The following is an 18,178-nucleotide window of genomic DNA, read 5'->3' as shown; positions in this document are numbered from 1 at the left end:
GAGGAAATATACACAGTAGGACCTAATGATTCTTGCCCTTCGCTGCCACTTTTTCTTCAGGGACTGTAACAGTCAACTACAAGAAGCCGAATCAAGGGCAGCCAGCAAGTGTGACCTGTTCCTTATCTGGAAGCGAGTTTCTGTCATTAGCAGACCCCATTGTTAAGCTACAGAGAAAGCACAGTAATGAGTCTTTCCACGAGAGAGACATCGAGCTGGCGGACCGTGCAAGACTTTACTCAGATGGGTACAATGCAGCCTTTATCGTGTCAGATGTCCAAGATGGGGAAAAATTCCGATGTATGATGTCAGACGTCAACACTTTCATGAGCCAAGAAGTCACAGATGGATTCTATGGTTTGTATTCCGAATGTATGAATGTTTTTTAAGTAGATGAATACTGATTTAAGTAGATGAAAACTTCTGAATTTGAAGATGATAATGGTATGGAAGATGATGGTAATATATGCCATCTTATTAAAGTAATTCATGTTTATTAGCACTATCTTAGAATCTTGACATGCATATCATGCATAATTATGGTTGCTCTGTATTTCAGTCAAAAAAAGACCATTTATTTTCAGATCGAGTTTCATTTTCACAACGGCAATGAAGGTATCAAATAACCAGATTTATATTTCTCACAGAACTTCTGTCTTCTTTAGCTTTATTCATAGGTCTTTGTTCTGCAACGTTTATTGTGTTAAAATCTCATAATTTTGCGTCGAAAGTGAAGGAATTTTACTAATAAAGGTAAAGGTGGAAATATCTTGATGTCTTTACATTTATGTCATCCCGCAAGTTTTACCACAACTGCCGAGTCCCCCCATCGTGGATGTGGCAACTAACAACTCGGTAACCCTCGCCTGGGATGCCTGGAATGAAGAGACAGATGTTGGTGATCCTCCACTGTCTGGATACCAGGTGTGCTACAAAGAGAAGAGCAACCCTGGGGACTTCATTCGGCTTGAGATGAGAACAGATAGGCTGGCGCCCTCAGAAACTGTCACAAATTTGACACCGGACACAGACTTCATTTTCGCTGTCTCAGCTGAGAGACCAGGTGTCGGTGGCATCGGCGATAAGATGGAGGTAGAAGGCAGGACACTTTGCTCCCGTGAGTCTCTAAGACAGGATATATGGACCATATTGTGTTTTTCTTCACCAAATTGTCATATCTTGTGGTGTGCATAAAATGACATGTCCCTTGATTGAAAATCCATGAATAGGCGTATAATCGCGTAAATCCCTGAAATATTCACAACGTGCCTTTCGCTGAAACCCACTTATAAAGTCAACATCTCAGCATGCGGGTTTGTAATACATATCATGCGTACATCATATTCACGCTATTCAAAGAAAACTGTTTTATTTTTTCTTGTAGTGATTATTCACTCTTGTAATGTACGGATAACAAAGTTCTGATTTCCCTCCACATTTCCCTTTCTTATGTCGTGATAATATATGTTTTCTTTCAAACCTGATTCTTGCATACATGTATTTTCTATTCAGTTTCATTATATTGTCTATATCATTGTATGTATAACACTTAGTCTACAATGTCTACAATGCCTATCATACAATGGCATTTGTTCATAGTACACTATTCTAGTTGTATGTACACGTTAATATCAGATGATTTTATTCTGAATAGGTGAATGTTTTCTCCTGTGAATGTACATCAAAGCTTATGCATACCTGACTTTGTGAGTTATCGATTTTATAATCATACTAGGGGCATATAGTCAACAATACATGTTGCCTCATAACACTCAAAATGCTCCATAGTTCTACACCTCCTCATAGCACCCGAACTACTCTGTAGTATAAAAAGCGCCTCATTGTAATAACCTATAATAGGGCTATAAGTTTACCCTCAGTTGGTATGTCGGCAGGGCGTATGTTACACGTGTAATGTCAACGCTTGACTTCCACGGCGCGAGAGGTAACTGTAATCCTTATAATGCAATCACGATTGAAATGACAGGGCCTAATACGTTAATTGGCTTATGGGATCATGATCGACCAAGATAATTTTCAATTGATATTACATTGTATTCGGTATTGAAAAACAGACATATTCTGATCTAAACTTCACGCAATGGCCCTCCGAGTAAGCTCCTTGAGTCATTGCGTTGAGGTGTCTCGGGTAGGGCAGTATTAGCAAAAGTTTCTGCTTACAAGCAACTGAATATAAATACATGCGCACAACCAAGAAAATAAAATGAAATAAAACAAAAGATGTTGCTTTTTTCACCGGTCCAGAATGTATTGAAGGGCCTACATTTCCATTCCTACGACAACAACAAATACAACAACAACAACAACAACAACAAAGAAGTTAATTATAAGAATACACGGCAAGATTTAGTAGGATATCCTTGTGTTATCTTGATTTTGTAAAAACATGTTTGGGATGACACTACAGAAGCATAATCTGATAATCTGTTAACATTTTCCCCACCTTCATCAAAAACAAAATGTCGTATATATTTGATTTTTTCCAGCCCCATCAAAAGGGCCTTCTTCAGTGGAAGCTACGAATGGAAGTAGGGAAGGACAGATAAAAGTCACATGGCAGGTGAGAACAAATTGGATGTTTAGATACATGACTCATTATACCATGTCAACCTGATAGAATCACAGATATTAGAATGTCATTAGACGACCAAGTATAACTGCTTTGTTTAGAAAATGACATGAAAAATGGGGTTTCATATTGTACATATCCCGTCCAAATGTAACAAAATTGATATGTTTTGTTGAGATCTACTTTCGTATACGTAACTGAGGTATTTGAATGGACCTTTTCTGTTCGCATTCCTAAGCACCTTCGTGTGTGACTGAATTCTAACGTTAGAGCTGGTTTTCTCAACACTGCTATTTGTGAGGGCTGGCTGTTTTTTCTGAAATACACTGGGACAAATTATAAATCAATTTTAAAGTTAGAGTTTTGAAAACGTAAAAATACCACAGTAAAGACATGCACAACTTTCAAGAGTTTTTGCAGTAACTATACTTACCCATTCATACAGGCACTAATTCCTACACACTTAAACTTACATATGCAAACACTTCTTTCACTTCCATATTCAGTGCACTACATGGAACCTTTTGTGGTATCATTAGATATATTTTAATTCTTTTAAAATACTAAACTACGACCAAGCACAGAATTATAATGAATTGTCATATCATTATGTCATATACAACTAAGACTGAATATTTGATATTTTTTTTACATCGAACCTTTTGTAAATGAAAAATTAAAAACCAAAGTGTTAAATTTACCTCTTCATTTTTTAGGGTCTATACATGCAAAAGATGAAGTAAATCCACAATTTTGAATGTTAGATTTAACACTTACACAAAGTTCGAGGAGTGACAACATTTAAAATGTTTGATTTAACATTTCATTTTAGAGAATATGTATCTCACTGTGAAATCAGCACATGATACAAGCGAAGAGAAGTTCTAATTTGCAACTTTCTTGTGAAAACTTGACATTTGTGTAGAATCCAAGAAATGGATCAAACTGTCGAAGTGGGTTCACTGGAATAAGGATTTACTATGCCATCGCTGGTATGGCGTCGGCCGATATGCCTGAGATGTACGAAGATGTCCCATTTGAGTCTCCCTCCAACCACACCCTCACTGGCCTCAAGTCATCCTCACAGTACACCATCAACGTGGTGGCACGGAACCAGGATTCAGAGAGTTCAAGGGGTCAAAGTGTGGTTGCTTTCACCCCGGAACAAGGTGAGTGTGTAATTTTTATGTCTAATCTTAGTTATTTCTCTATCGAGTGTATGATGTACTATAGTATAGGAAGGTTACTTCTGCATTAGAGGAATGATGAAAGTTTGATTGCAGAAAAAAAAAATTCACGTTCATCCAGGATTACTCCAAAGCCAAGTTATAAGTTATATCTATAAATAACGTCACCCCTCACAACATATATTTTAAGGTCCATCGACCTGATTTGTCTAATTTTGAAGATACATTAAGAATATTTGTTGGTTTGGTTTGGTTTGGTTTTATTTCCCGTCAAAAAAGCATACAATGAAATAACTTTACAAATATACAGAGTTTACAGAAATGCAATGTTATACAAACTATACAAACAAAAGAAAATTAACATCATTAAACAGTACGAGTGAGAGTTTACAAACACAGAACCTACGCAATAATAACAAAGACAAAGTGATAGATGAGATAGTGGAAAACGGCTGGAAAACCCATATTCAGAGACACTGTTGTAGAGTCACTGGTCTTCCATGGGGACCAGAAGAAGAAGAAAAAGAAGAAGAAGAAGAAGAAGAAGAAAAAAAGAAGAAGAAAAAAAATATAGAAAAAAAAGTGGGAGGAAACGGGGTAATATCGTCTTGTAATAACAATAATGATATTCAATATTATCTTCTTATTCAAATTAAAAATCGATAATTATACAGATTGATACATAAACATCATACATGAAAAATCTTTGAATTGTTCATAAAATAGACACCATTGTTAAGAACAATGTAATTTTCATTGTCCATCTATTATGCCCTTTAAACCCCTTTGCTTGCGTGGCCTTCAAATAATAACGGTAATTGCTGGACGTGTTTGAAACTAAGAAGTTTCAGCAGAGTATATAGTGAAAACAGTTATTCTATTTTACATCTTGAACGTTTAGCATGAGGAATTTCTTTGACGGTCCTATTGTACAAACTATACTCTCCCAGGTGGTACATTAACTTTGTCTAATAGAGTTAGCTCCCGTTATTTTTTTATTACAATCTGAAATAAGAAAGGTTAACATAGTAAAATTGTAACACATTTCCTATTGATGTGTGCTGGAAAGCTTGTGGCTGATCCCGAGTAACTGATATAAATTTTCTTCTTTTCAAGAATTTCCCCCTTCAGATCCTGCTTTTGGTACATCAGTCGTGGCTGTGATTACAGGGAGCCTTATTGCCACAACTGTCCTTATAATCGTTTCTCTCGCATTCAGCATTGCACGGTAAGGAATAAACAATTGAATTATATTTTGCCATCTTAATTTCTTGAGCCCATTTCTTCGTATAATACAGACCTACCGACAAAAATATTATTGCTTTTAATTGTCACTAGAAACACATAGCGTGTTATTAATTGACTGATTATGATGGAGCTGCTACCAATGTAAATGCAACCACTGTGTAAAAAAAAAAAAGATGTAATTTTGATAAAGTGTTTCATGGTGCAGGGCGAATATTTCTGGTTTTAAAAATGTTGGTGGGAGATTCATATTCCCGATGTTATTAAGATAACACAAACACATCCTGACAGTGTCGGACATGTCAAAGGATACTATATTTATTTTTGTATAATAACAGTTCAATATTTTTTTTAATAGGTCTTAAGTGTTTTTTGTACCATACTGGAGCTTTGCATTATCATACTTCATCCAGTTCTGCCTAACATAGTATATACCTCAACAGTTTTATGTAAGGCACCTATTTACATATAAAAGCTCTCCTTCTTTTGGTTTGGTATGGCCGAAACTACACTTGAGCTTTGCATAATCATACAGCCAATACTGAACTTAAAACATACGTGAAGGCCCTAATGTCAAACAGTATGGTGCAACATTCTAATGCTAACGCATCACATATCCAGAACTCTTATATTGATTTTGGTTGTAACCCCAACTAGGCCAAAGTATCAATAAAACCCTGAATAGCTGGCATATATGTCCATGAATATGGTTGCATAAAGATCGATTCAAGATCACTTTGCATCATCGTGGAAATTATGTTGCAATTGCATGAACTGTAGGCGCTACATAAGAATGTGCTGACATAACAACATAACATAATGAAGCCGAAGTTTGTTCTATTTATCAGACTATGACTATAAAGATACGTGATATACTTGGTCATGTTCGGTAGGTTTTTTTTTTCTTTTTATCTATTCCACTTGAAACAGGAAGAGAAAAAAATACAGGTTTCAAAGAGGTTGTGCTTATAATGTGGGGAGTGAATCAACTACCAACAGTCCACCGCATGCCAGCAGATCAGGTGGGTAACAAATTAGGTAAACCGATCTTGATTGACAGTACTGCGTTTTTATCAAAAAGTCCACTGTAAATACTGATCGGTGATTGGTTACAATGTAATCACGTGACTAATGCAGCGAGGATGGATATCATTTGTTATTGCGAGGAGTGATGTCATGTCAGATTACATATGAATATATGAAGAGTTTGTTCGCAAAAACCGATAAGTCCATTTTTGAAGATTTTGAAGTGCGGTCTCTATCATAAAGTACAAAATAATACCTTTTAAATTTTATATTGGTCACTACATATCAAGGAACATTTTTGAAGTTATGGTCAAAAGGAGCAAAAATTTTCTTATTATTCTCTTTATTTTTCTTGACCTTTAATCGCAAATATCTCTATTTGGCAAATATGGACTTATCGGTTTTTGCGAACAAACTCTTCATATATATACAGACTATGACTAGTAGCGTACGGAGTTAGACTGAAATTGCGTGTTCTCATGTAGATCGTGGTATCTGAATTAGTAAATATCTTGTCTATTGCAGTAATATAATACGTGGCAGTCCCTTGGAAGTTATTTTGCCCTCCAGACAAAGCACTCCCTCAGCGGTTACCTTTACAGGAGAATAGAAATATGAAGGGAGGGGTATAATTCGTGGAAGGCTGTAAAGTGTGATATTGCACATCCGAATTGGCAATATCTCTGTGATATTGTTGAATGCCCCATCAGATTGGATTTTCCAGCTTAACTTAATGGCTTAACAGCTATGCAAGTCTTTTTCCACGGGTTTACACACTCATAACCATATAGACGTATGTATGTATGTATGTGTGTGTGTGTGTGTGTGTGTGTGTGTGTGAGTACACGCGAGTTTACATATCACTTCCCTTTTTACCAATGTCCCAAACAATCCGTTGCAGTCCGGGCAATCAGTGCGGTATTTTCCAAACAATTGAACTATTGCCGCTCAAGCACACACAGTCGAAAGTCATAGCTTTTTAGTCATGATGTTTTTGCCAACAGTTATGATTGAAACCTTACGATCATCCTCTAGTGATGAGAATGTATGTGTATCGGTAATGCCACGTAATTTAATGAGCTAAATCTATAAGCATGCAGTCTTAATAAGAATGCCGTATATACTCTCTGTTCATTAGGCTAGAGTATTATCTTTACCCGATTGCACCAGTATGATTCATTGTTATTCTAAGACATTCTCTCATAGTACACAATCTTTTTTCGCTGAACTTTGGGAGGGCATAAGACAAGGTCAGCTTGTGAAAGGGATTGAGTTGCCAAACACGTAAGGCCCCATCTCAATGTAATCCAATTCAAATCAAATCAAATCAAATCAAATCAAATCAAATCAAATCAAATCAAATTCTTTTTCCAGTATCCATTTTTGCTTTTGGTACAATTTCAAGGAAAAACAAACAATGTAATTCAACATTTAAATTCTACCAAACTCTCCCTTATACGAACACAGCATGATGCCCCATCTCATCGAGTTAGATAAAATACTCCATACCTTCTTCCCCCCCCCCCCATCACATGTCCGATGATCATTCTAACTACTCCACTCTGCTAAAATATCGCGTATGGAAATACTTATATTTCTTGCAGGACCTATCGCTGCAGAAAGCCTAGAGGAGTATGTACGGCGTAAAAAAGCGATGCAGAAAGATGGCTTTTTGTTCGATTTTCGGGTATGTTTGATCTTGAGATATTTTCTCTAACGTATTTCCTTTCCTAGTTTTGCACCTGACGAATGCAGGAACACCCCATAGGCCTACCGTGTTTGCGTAGGCCAGGTCATGAATGTAGTAACTAGAAGATGTAAATCGAATTCAGGATAGTTTCACATGCAAACAACTTTACAAAATAATGTACAGGCCTATAACAAAGTATTTCACTTTCATAAAAGTGAAAAGACGATTAAAAAGTCACGCATGTCAGGGAATCGATATTCTCTAATTTGGCCTATCGAGGTCAATTTCCCACAAGATTTACAGTTAGATTTTAAGTAGATAATAGTCCCGCTTAAAGAACTATCTAGTGCTCTCACAAAGTAGGCCTTTGTTTCGCGAAATTTTACATTATAATAATTACATGTACCAAATCTCTAATGAGTTTCTTATAAAGTGTGTGTGTGTGTGGGGGGGGGGGTCTCAATCGCAAGGCTATTCCTTAAGTTAGAGGTTAAATACCATTTTTTCTTAAAAAATAAACAATCAAGCTTACAAGCTGTTAACGATAATAAAAAATGATTAATTGAATGAATACTTTGTATTATTACTACTTTTTAGATTGTTGGTTGGAAATAATGCACAATTGTATTGAATGCATACTACGCAGCATTTACCGGAAGACAATAAGACCTCAATAAAGAAAATGATGACCTTATTCACGCTGAATTTATTTAAGGCTATACGGATACCCATATTGATTTCCACAGAAAAAAAACACAAGTGAATGTTCATGTATGTATATATATATATATATATATATATATATATTTATATTCAAATTAAAATCAAAATTCAAATTCAAATTTATTCCGTTTCTCGACAGCAAAAAAAATAACATAACATACATCACTCTTTCTTCAGTGATAAGAATCGTATAAAAAAACAAACGAACAAAGTGAGTTTAACAGAGTAAAACAGTACTTATATATATATATATATATATATATATATATATATATACATACATATATATTGACTATTGACACCCAAAAGTGTTAATTTTCTTTAACAGGTTCTAGCTAAACCCCGTGTTAATCAATTCATCTTGGGACATTCCTTGTCTTTTCTCAAACTGTGTAGCATTTTGTAATCTACAAATAGCCTTCCTCAAGCTTCATTGTTGTCACAAATATATATACTGTAACTTGAACAGAGTTTATAATCGACGTGTCCTTCTGTTTATGAGGTATACTTATTGGAAATGACATCATGATTTCAGCTGCTGCCTGTGGATGAGCCGATTCCACAGACTGTTTCGTCAAAGCCTGAGAATAAGACTAAAAATCGCTTCAAGAACATTTTGGCCTGTGAGTGAGCCATAAATCTTTTTTTTTTGAAACTAGAATTCAGGGTTATTAATTAAAATCATGCAGTTTTTTTTTCCTTTTAGGGCTCTGGTGGAGAGTAGTTAGTGGTAGAAATGAATTTAGACCAAGAGACACAGAAAATAGTTACAAAGGAAAAGAAGTTTATTTGTTAAAAGCTTACAATTCTTTTTTTTTCAATACTAGATTTTGATAAGCAATAACTTTAATAAGTCATATATCACATTAAAGGTAGTTTGATTTATCTTTCAACTGTTTCGGTGAATACAGGACACATATGTACATCAGTGAACAAAGTCATACAAGTGCATGTTCCAATGTGCAAAAGAGAAAGAGAAAATGAAAAATTGCTCTCTGAAAGTCAAATTCATTGAAATTCAGTCATTTTGCACATATTTCATGCAAACTACTTAGATCCATTTCAGATTTGGGCTCAGTAGGAGCTCAAAACTATCGCTCCTCCATCCCTTTTTGGGAAACAGAGACAGAATGAACACTCAATTGCACGATTTAATTCACCTGATTCTGTTTCTCATTCAAAGACAAAGCCATTGTGAAAAATGATATTTTGTTTCCATTGTTTGAGGTAGGGCATTTACTCATCAGAACATTATTGTCATTTTTTTTTTTGTTGCAATTTCAAGTTTTGCACCTTCGAAGATAAATTCGTGTGTGATCATTCGCGCTTAGAATTTAACTTTGCATTACCCTACGCACATGAAAGAGAATAAACTGTACTTATATTCGACACATACAGTGCGTATCAAAAAAAAAAAGAAAGGTAATTCAGTTTCGGAGGGCTACTATTTTACAATTGTCAACGATGGAGAACGCAATGTTAGTTGAGAGGAAAGAAGAACTCTTTCTTTTTCCATTGGTATCTCATTATGTTGACAAATGTTATACATGACTGAGCACATGAACTTTAAAGACAACAATGCCATATTGCACTTTTCCAAGTTTGTATGTTATTGTAAAGGAACAATGCATCTCTCACTGCATCGATGAGATCTGTCAATGAAAGTGATCAATCATCAGGCTAGCGATGCTTGACTGCAGGTTCGTGTTTCAGGTTTTTTTCTAACCTTTTATGGTTCATAACCTTCAACATGGCCACGTTGTCGATAACTTAACCTGGTTCCTCCCATAAAGGCCAAGCCATTAACCATTTTCTCTCTTCACATTCAAGACATGGTTTGTCGCTGCGAGCTTTAATGTGTTGAATATGCACAGAGAAAAATGTACTGTGTGGGTTCGCTTCTGGTGGAGTGACCAAGTTATCGGACAGGTGGCCATGTTAAAAGTTATGGACCATGAAATGTTAGAAGCACTAATAACCGGGGGCTAAAAACTAAAAACAGAGGTCGAGTTGCACTCTCTCTACAAACTTAGTAGACCATGCTCATTTTCAAGTTTTCATTGTAACAAACAACATTCCACTGGTCTACCTCAAAAAATTTGTTGCGAAACCCTCCAAATCCAAGATGGCGTCCAAGATGGCCGCCATATTTACTGAATTTGTTATTTAAATGATAGAATTCGATAGAAGCATTAGATTTCAACAAATGTGATGTCATATAAAAAACATTCTTATCAGATCTATTTAGTATATCTAACAGTATTTAGCATTAATTATACTGATTTAAGTTTGTACATTAGTTGTTCTATCCCTAAGTCACAGTTTAGAACTAGTTTGAGGCATTATAAGTAAAGCTGGGTTTTTGTTTTACGTGCACTAATGGTAAATAATGTCTTGAACGACAACCTTGATTAATTACCGCCATCTTGAATTTTGTGTGGATACTATTTTTATCGCTAAATATCACACATTGGCAAAGTTTGTGCCAAATTCCAAGCTCCTATCTCTTTTTGGAAAATACTTTCTGTTCAATCTTATCTGCCTCAGAACAATCTACTATGATGAAATGCTACAGTATAGCGACACCTATATACCACTTGGCATGAAAAGTTAGTTTGCAGGTACTTGCAAGTCACTAAATCATAACAATATTGCATGTGACCATGTAAACACGTATGCAAAATTTATAATGCATAAATATAATTTTTTCAAGTTTTAGATGTTAACTTGTCAACAGTGTATGATATTGCCTATAATTCCAGAAATATGAATTATGTCTCAATCTCAGTAAATCTCAATCTCAATCGCAGGTTTCAAAACAATTCTCTAGTTCTTCTTTGATAAATATTAAATCATGCATTTTTATATTTCTTCCCTTTTTCAAAACAATATAAAAATATGTATTCCCTCCCCCCCCCCCAAAAAAAAGAGAGAAGCAAACAACCCCCCTCCCAATTTATCACAATACACAGCTAAAGTGGTATCAACTTTTATGAAGTTTTGCTCTCCTTCATATGACATCAAATTTGTTACAATCCAATGTCTCTATCAAATTTTGTGTTTGAAATATTAAATTCAATAAAAATGGCGGCCCTATTGGACCGCATCTGTACTTTGGAGGTTTTTGCAACAAATCTACTGAGGTGTACTTACGGAACATTGCTTAGTATACTTAATATTATGTATGGTCTTGTTTATAGAGAGAGTGGAACTCGAAAAGTAAGCACGATCTTGGATTTGACCCTCTGTGACGTCTTTGGGAACAGATGCGTGCAAATATATATTATGTAAAATTGGATTTCAAGTTTGAGACATTATAACTCCTGAACCAAATACAATACTGACCCCTAATTTTCTCCAAATATTGATTATATTATGGGGAAGATGTTAATTTCTGCATGGTTTTCATAAACATTTTTAATTTTATTTTTTTAAATACTTTTTAGAGAAATATTCATGGTGCATTCTGAAAAATGTCTCCATAAAAACCTAAGATGGTTTGAAATACCATTAAAATGTTCAGAATATATAAAAACCATATAAATAGACAGCAAAACAGACAAAATTGTATCAAAATCAAAATGATACATTTACTTTGGCGCAATACACTATGTCAGCTCTGATGGCCTGCAATCTTGAATTTTTGAGTGATTGATCCAAATTTTGTTTTAAACTTTCTATAGCAAGGTTAGTGTTTCAAGCTTCTACCTCTATTTGAAAAATATTTTTTGCTTCATCTCATCTGCTTCAGAACAATCTACTTTGAAATAATAGCAATCAGCGTCACCTGAGCTACCACTTGGTATGAAAAGTTAGTTTGCAGGCACAAACCCTTGTTTGTCAAGAAAAAGTCTGCATTTGCCAAGACTACTACACGAACCACTGGCACTGCTACAAGCGCCAGTGCCAGTGGTGCGTGTAGTAGTCTTGGCGTGCGCAGGCTTTTTTCACGACCAACAAGGTCTTGGTCACAACTAAAGTGGCCATTTTTACGTAGTGAGTTTTCAAGTTTGAGACACTATTACTCCTGAACCAAAGATGGTACTGACCCCTAATTTTCTCCAAATATTAATTATATGTCAAACAAAACTTTTGAAACGTTTTAAGATAATCCTTCAGTCTTTCTTTGATTTATGCTGAATCAAGCATTTTCATGATTTTCCCCTTTTTTCAGAAAAATATCAAAAAATGAGTGTTTTTTCCTTAAAATCTCAATCCAATTATCACAATAACCCACAAAAATGGTATCAACTTTTAGCTAATTTTATTTTCTTTCATATGACATCAAATTTGTTGAAGTCTGATGTTTCAATCAAATTATATATTGCAAATACCATATTCAGTAAATATGTAGATGGCCGCCATCTTGGAACAACAAATTTTTTGAGGTAGACCAGTGGAATGTTGTTTGTAACAATAAAAACTTGAAAATAAGCATGGTCTACTTAGTTTGTAGAGAGAGTGCAACTCACTCGTTAAGTAAGCGACTTTTTGGGGTTTGGCCCTCCGGTTATAAGCACAAACCCTAAACACAAACCTGCATTTGTACAGGCTGGCCTATTTGGCCACATTCATTGACAGATATCATCCATGCAATGAGACATGCATCGTTCCTCCACAATAACAAATAAACATGGGAACATTTGTGACCATTATTAGGTACCATTGGAAAGAGGAAGAATTCTTCTTTCCTCACAGCCAACATTGCGCTTTCCATAGCTGAAAGTATAAAATAGTAGCCCCCCAAAGTTGGACTACCCTTTTTTATACGCACTGTATTTTATTCGATTCTATTGCAGTCTTGTGAACTTGAATAAGTGTTTACTTTCTTCTTCTTTTTTGCCGAGTGTAAATGGATAACACTGTCTGCGCATGTAATACAGGCGGCAGTGATGCTGAGAGAGCAAAAGATCAATAAACGTATTTCAATTCAATTCAACTTTATTTTCATTTTCACTAACATAAACAGGAAAAATTATATACAATGTAATAGCACAACAAATTTGAAATAATTTCCAAACCCCCCCCCGTAAATCAACAAAATACATGTGATCATGAATAATAACAACATAATTGTACTTTTAAGGTATATACATAGATGTGAGTAAAAATCAAATTATGATGGGAATGGAAATAGAGGGTTTTGTGAAGATTTAGGAAGAGATTTATGTTTCTACCCCTTTTCTTTCCACTCTATCTGTGACTGCATCAGATGATCACTCTCGGGTCGTCCTAGAAACCCTGCAGGATGATCCTCACTCAGATTATTACAACGCCAATTTCATACGTGTAAGAACTTTCTTACGTGACATCAACCTTTCTATTTATTTTTTTTTTTGGGGGGGGGGGTATCATAATGCAATACACGTCACATTTAGATTGATTGATTGATTGATTGTTCTCGTAATGCCATTTGCGTTGGTAAATCAGGTTTTGAGATTTAAAAGTAATAGCTGGCTTCCTGTTTCACGAGTTTCGTGCAAAGAGAAGACTCATTTCTTTTTATTTCAAAGCTACAAAAGATTCCCTGTAAAAAAAAAACAACATAAAATGTACTAACATAATATCCATCTTTAAAGCAGTCACTGAGGAAAACATCACTAAATTACTCTATTTATATGGCCATAGATATCATAAAAGTCAGGAAAACGGCAAGTAGACTGATGTGGCCCCCAAGAATAAAGAGTTTTTATATTTGTTCTGAATATCAGCATCTGGTTTTCTTAATCATTTTTTTCAGTGCTTCATTGTCTGTCATGCTCTGAAGTTCGAAACTTTGGAGACTTTTATGGACTACACATTGCTATGTTGCTTTGAACTGACCTATTGTGTTTAGAATGTTTGATTCCTGCAAATTTGTACAATGAAATGGAAGAAAGTTGGCGTATACTTATGAGAAACTTTTTGTAACTGCCTGATGCTTTGGTGGTAATATATAAAATATGTCATTAATGCATTTAGGCCCTACTTATAGTTGACAGCAACAATCTTACATTGACTACTTAGCATGAAGCCAGATTTTATCAGTGTATGAAAGAAAATTCTGGTTTCCTGGAAAAATGGTTTCAAAACTGCTGGAAAGTAGAATACATTGGAAACTCAAGTGATTTTTATTGTTATTATTATCAGTATTATAATTCTAATTATTATTATTGTAATTATTATTATTATTATTATTATTATCATTATTATTGTTATTATTATCACTACCATTCATGAGCAATGGTATGAACATTTTAATCCTACGATTGATTATAATTATTCTCATGTCATGCCATACAATTTTCAAAAATGCCAACTTTTATTCGTTTGTGCAGTATTTTGTTCTGCCAGAAATACTGCAGGTTTCATTAAAAAAAAAATGTTCAAATTGTATTAGTATGCACATGTCTATTGCAGAAATGTAGAAATATTTTGTTTTCAGACTCAAATATGCCTTTTTAGCCTTCATTTCAGCTTTTCTTGACCTGACGCGTGATAAAGGGTAAAATGTCAAAGAGAAATAGCGTTAATGTTTATTGGATCATAGAAAAGACTACATGTTTTCCAAAAAGTAACAAAGTCGATCTCAATACTTATTATATTGTGTCAATTATATTTGTCATATCAGAACCACAAAGGAGAAATGATGTTCATTGCCTCACAAGGTAAGCAGGTTCAAGCACTCAATAAAGGTCCTGTTTACCTTTGGGAGCAGTGTTTTTTAAAAATGTTCAAGATATCACATTGATGCATATGTGTAGGTCTGTTGTATCACAAAACATCCTACCGCAAGAAATTTTCACATTAAAGCCTAAAATATGAGGAGATATCAGTATTTTTCTCAATAAACCATAACTATAGACGGTTTAGTCTGGAAACATTTTATTTATTAAAGTTGTTCACATTTTGTTTTTTAGCAATACTTAATATTGAATATACGTATTCAAATTTTTACTGTGGTTGTTTCTTTCCCTAACTCACATTTTAGGACTATTTTAAAGCACTATTACTGGGTTTTTGTTTCATCTGCAAATGATAAATTATGACTTTAATTTAGGGTGTGAATGTGCTTGACTCTGATAACATGTTTGAGCGTGTGAGTGTTTGTTTATTCGCTGGCGGGCATGCCTACTTTAGTATGGGCAGCGTGAGACACCTTGATTGATAGACGTAGGAACTGGATAAGTCAACCAAAGATATGCAAAAATCAGAACAGTCAGGACCACTTGTCGAAAACGGCAAGCGGCAGATCTTGCCGAGAGTGGCAAGAATTTCGCACTGCGATATCACTCTAGCGATACCACTCTCACGCCTCTGTGTAGTTTGTCTATGGAGAAATGTCTTCTCGGAGGGTCCTCTATCAATCGTTGTTCACTTCTCTCAAGGTTACACAGTATTCTTTTTTCAATTTCTACACACAATAAGTTGGATGAATAAGCTGCTGCCTCATGTATTTTTGAGATAAACTATCCGGGATTTTCGGTGTAATCATTGTGAAAGCATGGTCATTCTCAGATAATTTTTCGAAAAAGAAACGGTCATTCGTCACCCGCAGCAGATAAAGGCTCCATCTAAAATGACACATTCAAAAGTACTTGTGGTGATCTGATATCAGCATAGTCAGCCATAAGTCTGAAGTTTCTTGATTCGATCAATAATTTATCCATGGTTTCATGGAGACTTAAAACACATTGTATGTTGCTCGTTATTTTCCTGTATAGGCCTACATAGAGACAGTTGCTCATTGTGTATGCAGATTTCATTATTCTTAATAAGCGATTCAATGATTTTGCATCGGTTTAATTCAGAAAATGTGGAATATCTACCACTTATGTTTGTGTAAAAGTATATAAACCAATCAATGATGTTCAATTCAAATAGAACGAAGATTATTGTATCTCTATTCTCTAGACGTCAATAATGCATTTGTATTACATGTATCACTATGACGGTCTTTAATATGGTCCATCTATTGAATTTGGAATTTGAGAATGAATGCTAAAGAAATATGATGGAACCTACTTAGGCAAGCTTTTTGAGCGTACGTCCCATGCTCTGACTTACGACTCTGTCTCTCTTTTTGTTTCTCCAGCCCCCAATAGTGCTAGCATTCAAGACTTCTGGCGCATGATCTGGCAATATAGAGTGAACATTGTCGTAATGATTAACAACATAATCGAGGCTGGGAAGGTAATAACTAATTTTACATTTACACTTACATACATTACATTACATTGTTGCAACTGTATGTTAATAAAGTTACACATCAAGATAAGTGTCACCTGCAATTAAAGAACGCCAAAAAGAATAATTACACTTCAAAACTAAAAAAGAATACAATAAAACAAGTTGACAGAGATTTAGATGTTCATTAATATATTCAATCTCAATGACATGTAAGTTATTATTAATTCATACCAGTACTAGATATGGAGTGTTAGAACAAACTTGCTGAAACAAGCACTCACAATTTTGAATGTTTCTATCACATGTCTGTGGTGATGGTAATGCGTCAAATGAGTGTCAATGTATCGTGCATGCACGGCGGATCATAATGATACCATACAATTCAATACGATACCATATTACACAACACGATACAATTACAATTATCATTATTATTATGATATTATTTGAAGTGCGCTCTTCAAGCTTGAAGTTTCTTGGCAGCGCTTTAGGTCACATCTTCATCTACAGAGTGAAAAAACAAAATTACACTCAGAAAAAAAGCAATTTGTTTTAAACACCAGACATGAACGAAAGGGCATCATACTCGTTTTGAAAGAATGTTCTATCCTTAATCATTTGATATTTCTTTCTTTTTTTTTTTGCTCAGTATGTCTTTACGAATTGATGAGCAGGAAGCATTGTTTGCAAGATTGCAAAAATATACTCAAGCAAAAATATGAAGTGAGAACTGGGGCCTGTTTCTTAAGGAGTTGCGATTGATCTTACACTCGATTTATCGAGCGTAACTCGAATCAAGCGTAAGTTCAATATTGAGCTTAAGTCGTTTTTCATAAAGACACGCCTGATTTCAAAGAAAATCAAGCGTACCTTTCAGGAGATTGAGCGCTACTTGCGATCAATCGCAAAGTCGTTTATGAAACGCAATTTGCAGTTGATCGCAACTTGTCCACAATCTTTATGAAAGAGGCCCCAGAATTGAATTAAAAATCAGCTTGCTTTGAGTATTGTTCGATGTCTTCTCTCTGTATGGCGCATTTGTTTAAATTAGGACAATTTATGTATAATTCCAATAAAAGTAATCTTCCAAATATATACTGGACAGCAAAAGAAAGTACCCACTTCTGTCAAATAAAAATTCACTCCATAGAAATGAACAATTTATGTGCACAGGTATGCTGCAATATCCATTAGTATACCCAATAGCAAGTGTTTACAAAGAAAAAAATGACATGCACAGCATCTTGGTCACTGAATCAAAAAATTATTGCTAGGGGTGAATTTTTGTGCGCAGGCTTTGACAGAAGTGGGTATTTTTTTTTTTTTTTTTGCTGTCCATTTTATTTGTAACAATGTTTCGAATTAGAAATCAATTCCTTCACAATTATCCAACAAGGCGTCGAATGAATTCCATTTGCCCTTTTTGAGAATTTTACTGGCTCAGAACACCTTCATTTACGAAGGGCCAAGGTATTGGAACTCCCTTCATAATAATATAATAACAGCTACAACTTTGAATTCTTTTAAGAATACATTAAAGTTATTTCT

General features: G+C 34.8%; 1 protein-coding gene across 1 annotated transcript in view; it reads left to right on the top strand.

Annotated features, from left to right (window-relative positions):
* The window catches only part of LOC139743502 (uncharacterized), a 69,970-nt gene that overhangs the window by 29,479 nt on the left and 22,313 nt on the right, over nucleotides 1–18,178 (top strand). Inside the window, exons 8-16 of the mRNA XM_071653983.1 lie at nucleotides 61–357; nucleotides 803–1,117; nucleotides 2,508–2,581; nucleotides 3,516–3,759; nucleotides 7,653–7,735; nucleotides 8,997–9,084; nucleotides 13,674–13,750; nucleotides 15,072–15,108; nucleotides 16,536–16,633. Of these exons, the coding sequence (XP_071510084.1) occupies nucleotides 61–357; nucleotides 803–1,117; nucleotides 2,508–2,581; nucleotides 3,516–3,759; nucleotides 7,653–7,735; nucleotides 8,997–9,084; nucleotides 13,674–13,750; nucleotides 15,072–15,108; nucleotides 16,536–16,633 (1,313 nt within the window). The remainder of the gene's footprint in view (nucleotides 1–60; nucleotides 358–802; nucleotides 1,118–2,507; nucleotides 2,582–3,515; nucleotides 3,760–7,652; nucleotides 7,736–8,996; nucleotides 9,085–13,673; nucleotides 13,751–15,071; nucleotides 15,109–16,535; nucleotides 16,634–18,178) is intronic.

This window comes from Diadema antillarum, unplaced genomic scaffold, assembly GCF_040938485.1.
Source record: "Diadema antillarum isolate AM-2024a unplaced genomic scaffold, OU_Dant_1.0 seq00001089_RagTag, whole genome shotgun sequence".
Classification (NCBI taxonomy): domain Eukaryota; kingdom Metazoa; phylum Echinodermata; class Echinoidea; order Diadematoida; family Diadematidae; genus Diadema; species Diadema antillarum.
The sequence above is the reverse complement of the archived record's forward strand: the minus strand, read 5'-3'. Positions and strand labels throughout refer to the sequence as shown.